This window comes from Gekko japonicus, unplaced genomic scaffold (assembly GCF_001447785.1).
Source record: "Gekko japonicus isolate JY-2015 unplaced genomic scaffold, Gekko_japonicus_V1.1 scaffold1882, whole genome shotgun sequence".
NCBI classification, from domain to species: domain Eukaryota; kingdom Metazoa; phylum Chordata; class Lepidosauria; order Squamata; family Gekkonidae; genus Gekko; species Gekko japonicus.
The window spans coordinates 299,131-308,793 of NW_015172063.1; the positions used below are offsets into that span (position 1 = coordinate 299,131).

General features: G+C 50.0%; 1 protein-coding gene across 3 annotated transcripts in view; it reads left to right on the plus strand.

The window, feature by feature from the left end:
- Window positions 1-2,923: 2,923 nt before the first annotated feature.
- Window positions 2,924-9,663, plus strand: part of LOC107118462 (zinc finger protein 501-like) — a 15,730-nt gene continuing 8,990 nt past the window's right edge. For 2 of the 3 annotated variants that reach the window (XM_015420808.1, XM_015420809.1), the window contains exons 1-3: window positions 2,924-3,018; window positions 7,002-7,084; window positions 8,551-8,677. In XM_015420808.1, coding sequence (XP_015276294.1) covers window positions 7,010-7,084; window positions 8,551-8,677 — 202 coding nt within the window. In that variant the 5' untranslated portion in view covers window positions 2,924-3,018; window positions 7,002-7,009. Of the gene's footprint in view, window positions 3,019-7,001; window positions 7,085-7,175; window positions 7,220-8,550; window positions 8,678-9,663 lie in introns of those variants that run through there. The other variant, XM_015420810.1, reaches the window with a different exon arrangement.

Sequence of the window (9,663 nt, forward strand, 5' to 3'; positions counted from 1 at the left end):
CCCCGTTGCGTTCCCCCCCCCCCCCCCCCCAGTCGCTCTGATCGCACTTAGACCTGCCCCTCGGAGGTCCTTCTTGTGGGTTTTTCCCGATTTTTTTTTTTTTAAAAAAAGAGAGCTACAAATAAATCAGATATGGGACCCGAGTCTACTTCTCTATGCTTTTTGTTTTGGCATTACAGTCATCATAATTCCGGAGGAACTGGTTGGCCACCGTGTGAGACAGGATGCTGGACTAGATGGACCACTGGCCTGATCCAGCAGGGCTTTTATGTTCTTATAAGGGAGAGACGCGCTCAGTACAGGTGAACAAGAGAGTTGCACTCAGCTAAGATAGGTAGCCAGCAGCAGCTGGAACAGATGTTGGACTGTGGTAAGGTCCATTGTTACGAAAGTCATAATGAACCCAGCCCCATTCTGGGAAAGAGAGAATCAACTGCTAATGTGGTTTTCTTACATTTGTTTTGTGTCTTTCCTTTTTTGGGGGGGGGGGGCCTCCGTTATCTATTTCTTATATGTTTCTTATATATGTCTTATATCTTTCTCCTTGGAATTAAGGCTGGGTAAAAATAAGTTAGTGTGAGCTAGCTCACAGTTTTTTAGTCTCCAACTCACACATTTTTGTCTTGGCTCAGGAAGGATGGCTCCAGAGCAAACTGATTCATGCAGTAGCCAAATCGCTCGCTCACAACTTTAAGGCCAGTAGCTCACAAAGTAGAATTTTTGCTCACAGGACTCCACAGCTTAGAGGGAGTATTGGATCTGTGACCCCCCCCCCCTTGCAAGTACCCCACCTTCCATTCCCAATTTGTGGAGCGTGTTAAAAACGGACTATTAGAGGACCCTTTTCTTGGGATGGGAGGGCGAGCCAGGCACTGTTGGTTCTACCGAATGGGAAATCAGCATGCCTGCCTGTTGTTTTCCTTCAGTCCCTATAAGGAGAAGAAAAAGGCTAGAGGCCGGCTTCTTGAAAAACACAACAATTAACCTCGAAAGCTCTAGGGAGGGCCTGGAAATCCTGGCGGGAGCCCGCTTGCTGAATAATAAAATGAAAATGGGAGTCTCTGATGCCTTTTTGTCCCACCCGTCTTCTGAGAGTTGCGGGTAGCACTACAAACCTCCAAGTGAGGCCTGGAGATACTCGGGCTACAGAGATCAGGTCCCCTGGAGAAAACAACAGCAGAGGCGGAGCCACGGAGAAACACGGTGACGTGGAGGCGCAGGCATGGTGGAGCTGGAAATGGACGATGGCCGGGCTGTGGCTGACACGTGCTGTGCGCCGAAGAGACCGCCAAAGCTGGAGGACCTGCCCCTGCCCCTGGACACCGGAGACGGGATGCCGGCCCCAAAGACCGCGAGAAAATGGCTGCTTTGGAGGGGCGCGGGGGGCTCTGTGAGACCCTGCCAAAGCTCTACCCCAAAACTTACAGGATAGGGCTACCAGCTCTGGGTTTGGGGATTCCTAAAGTTTTGGGGGCGGAGCCTGGGAAGGTTTAGATTTCTACCCCGCCCTCCCGAGGCTGGCTCAGGGCGGCTTACATAAGAACAGAAAAAAATTCCTACAGTACAGTATAAAAGTATAGCATCTGTTAATACAATAACAATTCTTAAAACCATAAATATAGTCCTATAATAAAGTGCTAGTACTTAAGTTTCCTCATCTTACAGTCAGCTCATTGCTCTTCTTCAGTTGTCCTGGGCGATTCGCTCGGGCAGTAGTTGGAAGACCCAGGGGGATCAGGGCTCTCCCATCATAGGCTGTCCGTTGTCAATAGTGGTGGTGGCAGCTCCAAAGGTCTGGCGGAAGAGCTCCACTTTACAGACCCTGAGGAACGGCAAAAGGTCCCACAGGGCCCTGGTCTCCTCCGGGAGCTCATTCCACCACAGTGGAGCCACCACCGAGAAAGCCCTGGTCCTGGTTGTCACTAGACTCACATCCTTGATGCTTGGGGGGGGGGGCACTGATTCTGGGTCCCTGTCCACAGCGCACTCTGGGGTACATATGGGGAAAGGCGGTCCCTCAGGAATTTGGGGAGGGTTAGGGAGCTCAGCAGGGGTGTGACGTCAAAGAGTCTAAATCGCCACAGCTGTCACTTTCCAAGGGAACCGATCCCGGTAGATTGGAGATGACTTTGAACTCCATCCGGGTCCGACCAGAGGGTGGCAAACCTGGTGGTGGAAAGTGCCGTCAAGTCACGGCTGACTTATGGCAACCCCATTGGGGGGTTTCAAGGCAAGAGCTGTTCGGAGGTGGTTGGCCATTGCCTGCCTCTGTGTCGTGACCCTGATATTCCTTTGGAGGTCTCCCATCTAAATACCAGCCAGGACTGAAATCTCAATTGGGTAGGGTTGCCAGCCCTGGGTTGGGAAATACCTGGAGATTTTGGGGGTGGACCATGAAGACGGCAAGGAGAGGAGAGGGGTGGGAGTTCAGTGGGGGATTAATGCCATGGATTCCACCTTCCGAAGCAGCCATTTTCTGCAGGTGAACTGATTTCTGTCACCTGGAGATCAGTTGTAATGGCGGGAGATCTCCAGCCATCACCTGGAGGCTGGCAACGCTAAGATCGGGCTAGCCTGGGCTATCCAGGTCAGGTCAAGCAAACCTAGGCCAAGATTTTCCCAGTTTAAGCACTGGCAACCCTGGACAGCATAGCTATTGTGACAGAAGCTTTCCTGGGCCCACTCCCTCAGATACGACCCTGGGGAAAGGGTGGGGAGAAATCGTGAGGTTAAAAGGCCAAGAATTATGACTTTGAACCGGCTGAGAATGGAAACTTCAGCTCCCAGAATCCCCCTGCGTTTGGAGTTTGTGCAGGGGAGAGAGAGAGAGAGAGGAAGAGAACTACAAGTCCCAGCAGCAGCGAGTGAGCTCCTTTAATCCGTATTAGCAGACGGGTCTGGCTGTGCTTGCGGGCAAGCGGGTGGGGGAAGGGAGCTGCTCGGAGTGGGGCCACGTTGATGAATTGCAGCCGCGGGAGCCCATCCCGGGGGGAGCATCTGCGCAGTCTGCAAATGCTGGTAAGGGGTCGGGGCTGGAGGGAAGCAGAAGAGTTTCCTCGCCTGGGAAGGGGTGGGGCGAGGCGGGAGCCCCTGACCCGCCCCGTGTCTTAAATGTGCCTTGGGGTGAGGATGAGGAGGGAGGGGGAAAGGGCGTGGCAGCGCTTAAGATCGCCCTTTGTTTTTTCCCCTAACACTCCCCCCCCCCCCCGGACTGAAGACATAAGAAAGGGGTGAGAATGTTGTTGGGCGGGGAGAAGGGCAGGGAGCTGTTCACTCCGTTGGCAGTAAAACATGGGGAGGGCCAGAGTAAGTTTCTTTAAAAAATAAAATAAAATTTAAAAGTTGGAACATTTGATCATTTCTGTAGGGAGAACAATAGAAGAGAGGAATCTCCTTTGCGCCTTTAAATAAATCTTAGCAAGATGGATTGTGGCTGTGGAGCAGAGAAAACTAGGACCAGGAAAAAAAGATGCCACTTGAAATCACGGGAATAACTCGCAATAAATCAAGATGGGTTGCAGTGTTAGTCTGTCTGTAGCAGTAGGAAAGAACAAGCATCCAGCCCAGTACCACCTCAGAGACTAACAAAATATGTGGCAGGGTACCAGCGTTCCTGAGCATGACTCACCAAAGCTCATAAAAAGTAAAGGTAAAGGTTCCCTTGCTCGAAAGCCAGTCGAGTCCGACTCTAGGGTTGCGGTGCTCATCTCCGTTTCAAAGCCGAAGAGCCAGCGCTGTCCGAAGACGTTTCCGTGGTCATGTGGCCGGCATGACTAAACACCAAGGCGCACGGAACGCTGTTCCCTTCCCACCGAAGTGGTACCTATTTACTTGTAACTTCTTGCTTTCGAACTGCTAGGTTGGCAGGAGCTGGAACTAGAGACGGGAGCTCACTCCGCCATGCGGCAACTCGGGTCTCGAACTGCTGACCTACTGACCTTCCACAGCCTGCAGTTCAGCATCTTAACCACTTGAGCCACTGCAGCTCCTCTAAAGCTCATACCCTGCCACAAATTTTGTTAGTCTTTAGGGTGCTACTGGACTCTTGCTCCTTTCTACAGTCACACTAAATCAGATGAAGTGGGTTCTGGTCTTTTGAAACTTCTGACATCATATGTCTGTTAGTCTTTAATTATTTAATATATTTATTTATTGTGTGGCAGAGTTACACACACAGGAAATATATAATAATATAAAATATGTAACCAAGTTGGTACGATGGGTATGCAGACTGATTGGGCAATCCCTCTAAATACTAATATCCCGATTTTCAGTCCTCAATCGAAGCTGGGGAGAATTCAAGGAACTCTGTCACATCTCCCTGGAAAGCACGATGCTCACGTTCCTGTGGCAGATGGGAAATAAAGGATAAGAGAGGTTGTGGCCTTCGTGCCCTGCTTGTGAGTTTCCAGAGGCCTCTGGAGTCGGTAGGCCTTGGGTCAGATCCAGCAAGGCAGTCCTTGTGTTGTTGTCTGCAAATGGCTCTTTCACCTGCTTCCCCAAACTGAGTGGTTCCCAGATAGTGGGCCGGGACCAAATGCAGTTCCCAAAGCTAGGAGGAGGGTGAGCTGGGAAAAGAAGCTCTGGGAGGTTCGGGAGAAAATTTAGGTTTGTCTCTGTGTCATGTGTGAAAACAGTCATAGAAATATAGCCTGTTGCTCCAAAGTGTGGCAAATTTATAAATGCTAAGTCGTAAAAACAAGTTCAGTGCTAACTGAATGTATGCTTCCCTACATTTTGTGCCGGGGATGGGGAAATTATCATGGAGCTACCCTTGCTGGTGGGTCACAAAAAGTCTGGTCAGTTTAGAGGTGTGTCCTACTTTTCAAAGTTTGAGATCCCCTGCCCTAACCCCTTACCTCAGAAAGGCTCTCTACTGCAGATAATCCTGCTATATTCCTTGACTTTGCTTCGTAAGATCCAAAACAACCACTAGCTGGGATCCTTCACAGCATTTCTGTGGATTGAAAGTATTTCTGTTAGCAAAGTATGAATTTCTTGCCTCTTGTATATCGCTGGTGCTCAGAATTTTGCTCCTGGGGGCAGAGAACTCCCAGGAAAAGCATGAAGGGGGGAGTTAGAGGTCTGCAGCAGGGCGGACAAAAGGAAATACTTGTTTACACAGAGAGTGATTAAAATGTGGAATTCGCTGCCATAGGATGTAGTGATGGTTATGGACATAGATGGCTTTAAAGGGGATTAAACATATTCATGGAGGATATGTCTATCAGTGGCTAATAGCCATTGTGACTAAAGGAAACCTCCACAGTCAGAGGCAGTCAACCTCTAAATCCCAGTGCCAGGAGGCAACACCAGAGGAAGGCCTTGGCCTTGGCTTTTCTGCCCTGTTGTTGGCCCTCCAGAGGAACTGGTTGGCCACTGTGTAAAACAGGATGCTGGACTAGATAGATCACTGGTCTAATTCTGTTTTGGTCATGGACTCTCCTGAACATTCCACACGCTCCCTGATCTGTCACTCAGAAGCTGTCCCTAGCCACTGGTTGCATTGCCTGAGTCTCGCCTCCAATATTCTGAACAGTTTGCTGTTCCTGTCCCCCGAATAGCCAGTCGGAACACAGAGGTCATTTGCATATGTGGCCTGATTGGCCTTTGCCTCTAACATTCTAAACAGTTTGCTGGGGTTGTTGGGAGTCATTGAATGTGTCCTGAGGTAAAATACATATCCCAATTTTCCCTTAAACAGTCACTAGAGATGCCAAAATACGTATCCCAGTCTTCACTTAAACGGTCACTGGAGTTGCCAGTCTCCCAGAAATCACCATGTTCCCCAGCCACAGCACATAATTTCCCCTACAGAAAATTTCCCAGCTATTACAATGGCTGCTTTGGGCAGTGGACTCTATGGCATTATACCCTGTTGAGGTCCCTCCGCACCCCAAACCCTGCGCTCCCCAGGCTCTACCCTTTCAGTCTACATGTCTGGCCCTCCCCTTAGTATTGCCAGCCTCCAGGCAGCACCTGGAGATCCCCAAGATCAGTTCTCCTGGAGACAATGGCTGCTTTAGGCAATGGACTCTATGGCATTATACCCTGCTGAGGTCCCTCCGCCCCTCAAACCCTGCCCTCCCCAGGCTCTACCCCTCAAATCTACAGGTCTGGCCCTCCGCTTAATATTGCCAGCCTCCAGGCAGCACCTGGCGATCTCCAAGATCAGTTCTCCTGGAGAGAATGGCTGCTTTAGGCAATGGACTCTATGGCATTATACCCTGCTGAGGTCCCTCCGCCCCTCAAACTCTGCCCTCCCCAGGTTCTACCCCTCAAATCTACAGGTCTGGCCCTCCGCTTAGTATTGCCAGCCTCCAGGAAGCACCTGGAGATCTCCAAGATCAGTTATCCTGGAACGAATGGCTGCTTTGGGAAATGGATTATGAATTATACCCCGCTGAGGTCCCTCGCACCCCAAACCCTGCCCTCCTCAGGCTCTACCCCTCAAATTTACAGGTATTTCCCAACCCAGAGTTGGCAACCCTGTAACTGGCTATGGAACCGGTTTCCACTCCCTCGGAATCCAGAAGACATGGCATAGGAGGAGGTGCTTTTCTACCTTAGCTGCCACTGCATAACCCCAAATCAACGTAAGTCAGGGGTGGAGGGAACCATACCAGTTACCATGAGGCTGTCTTCCCATACTACCCACTTGGGGCAGCAAAATGACTTGAGACAGCCCTGCCTTACAGCTAAGCAGAAGGAAATAAACATGGCTTGCCTCCCTCTGTTTTCCCCTTCCCTCTGCCCCCCCACTAGCCACAGATGGGACACTCACCTGGAACTTCCTTCTAGAGCTCGTTGTATTTCCTCCCACAACGAGCCTTACTGCTAGTGTTCTTATGAAGGGGGTTTGGGCAACCCCCCCCCCCTTCCAATCATGGATATGTTCCTCAGGGTCCAGCCCAGTCAGTGTCAAATTGAAAATGTGGGAAGATTGTTTGCTTCTTTCTGTGTAAATTATGTCCCTTTACTTTGTCCTTCTCACCTGACAGAGCTCCAAATGACGACCATGTTTCTATCTGGATTGCCCCCTCCTCCTAGAGGATGGCAAAGGGCTGTAGTGGAGCCAGCTCAGGTAGGATCATCGAGAAGAGGCCCATTCAAAGTACTCCTCCCAACTGGAAAAAGAGAGGGGGCAATACCCCCTTCAAGCTCCGGGGAAGGTCCTTGCTGAGGAGACTGGCTTTTATTCCCTGAATTGTGACTGAAGGTAACCACAGGTGTAATGTTTTTGGAGGAATAGGGCCAGTTTGAAAACGCCTCCCTCAGGACTTTCGAAACATACCTTTTCTGTCCTGGAATGAATTCTAAAATGCATAAAACATTCTAGAAGTTGTCAGTTCTGCAGGTTACTTTATGTGCCAGCCATTCATGAAGTGGTTGTCTTTCCTTCTTCTGTTAAGGTTCAAGCTGAAATACTGACTAATTTTTAAGGAACTGTGCAATCTGATTTTCATTCTTTGATATAATTGTGTGTTGTCCAGTTGCAACCAGTGTTCCCTCTAAACTGAGTTAGTGTAAATAAGAACAAGAGTAAATAAGAACAATGTTGGATCAGGCCAAAGGCCCATCCAGTCCAACACTCTGTGTCACACAGTGGCCAGAAATACCAGTGCCATCAGGAGGTCCACAAGTGGGGCCAGGACATTAGAAGCCCTCCCACTGTTGACCCCCCCCCCCAGCACCAAGAAGACAGAGCATCACTTGCCCCAGAGTCCCTATCTATACCTTGTGGCTAATAGCCACTGATGGACCTCTGCTCCATATGCTTATCTAATTCCCTTTTGAAGCCGTCCATGCTTGTAGCCGCCACCACTTCCTGTGGCAGTGAATTCCAAGTGTTAATCACTCTTTGGGTGAAGAAGTACTTCCTTTTATCCGTTCTAACCCGACCACTCAGCAATTTCATGGAGTGCCCACGAGTTCTTGTATTGTGAGAGAGGGAGAAAAGCACCTCTTTCTCTACCTGCTCTATCCCATGCATAATCTTATAAACCTCAATCATGTCACCCCTCAGTCGTCGTTTCTCCAAGCTAAAGAGCCCTAAGCGCTTTAACCTTTCCTCATAGGGAAAGTGTTCCAACCCTTTTATCATTCGAGTTGTCCTTTTCTGCACGTGTGAGCTAGCTCACAGTTTTTTAGCCTCTGGCTCACGCATTTTTGTCTTAGCTCAGGGAGGATGGCTCCAGAGGAAACTCAAGTCAAGTCAAGTTTATTAATACGGTCAAGCGACCAGCCAATAGAACGATTCACCAGAGGAAACTAATTTATGTAGCAGCCAAATAGCTCGCTCACAACTTTAATGCCAGCAGCTCACAAAGTAGAATTTTTGCTCACAAGACTCCACAGCTTAGAAGGAGCATTGGTTGCAACCAACTTGTAGTGACCCCGGAACCTCTGCATAGCAAACCCCCCTCTTCCTTGATGGTCTCCCATCTAAATGCTAACCAGGGCCACCCCTGCTGAGCTTTCATTCTCTATCGGTACCCAAACCATTGAGAGTATTGTCAACTGAGTGAGCGTCTTTTTTTGTTTCCGCAGAGGCTGGTGACCTTTAAAGATGTGGCTGTGTACTTCACAGAGGCGCAGTGGGCCCTACTGGACCCGGAACAAAGAGCCCTGTACAAAGAGGTCATGATGGAGAACTATGAGAACGTGGTCTCACTGGGTAAAGAACTCGCTTTCCTGTTTTCTTGTAAGCGGGAAATGTTTGCCGTCATTATGGTGATGAAATATATGCTAAAAAGGAGAAAGTGTTTCCCACCCAGTTGGACAGCTGAACTCTCCCCACAGTTGGTAGTGGTGGTGGAGAGTGCCGTCAAATCGCAGCTGACGTATGGTGATCCCATAGGGCAGGGGTGTCAAACATGCGGCCCGGGTGCCGGATCAGGCCCACAGTGGAACTGGCTGTCTTCTGTTTCTTCTTCCAGTTCTGCTGCTGCTGCTGCTGCATCATTGTAGGTTTGCAGCTTACAGATACACACCTGAACAGCATACTCAAGATTGCAACAGCACAGATATTTTAATGCAGTAATTCAGAGCAAGAGGTGTCAGTTGACACTGTTAAATAAACAAAGGCCCCGGTCACACGGGCCGGATATTGTGGGGGGGAGGCGTGGCTGTTTGCCCCGGAGCAAACTACCGCGTGGCAGCCAGATCAAACGTCCCGCCCAACATCCCGCGGTTGGGGGGAGGTGCCGATCATACCTCACTCCTGCGGCGCGGCAAAGAAGCGGCGCTGCGGGGGTTGTGGGTTTTTTTTTTACCCCAAGTGTTCGCATGCGCCGTTGGGTGCTTGTGCGCACCCGTGGAGACTTGACAAAACCCCCCAACTTTTCGCGACAGGACATGGGCGGGCGCTGGATACCACGAGCTAACCCCGGAAACGTGATCTGACGCCCGCCCTTGCCCCGCGGTTTCCGGAAACTAGTACCTCGGAGGTACTAGTTTTTTCAGTGCATCTTTGGAGTGAAGCCTCGGGTGAGCCACGGGAGCTCTACGCTTCCCAGATGTGGCAGTGAGATCATGCCCAGAAAATCCGCCTATCTTCCGTCTCTCTAGCATGCCTAATGCTCCGTGTGACCGGGGCCAAGATATTGCAAGAGTGCTAATGTTTTAAGCATGTTTTTATTTTAAGTAAAAAAAAAACCTTTG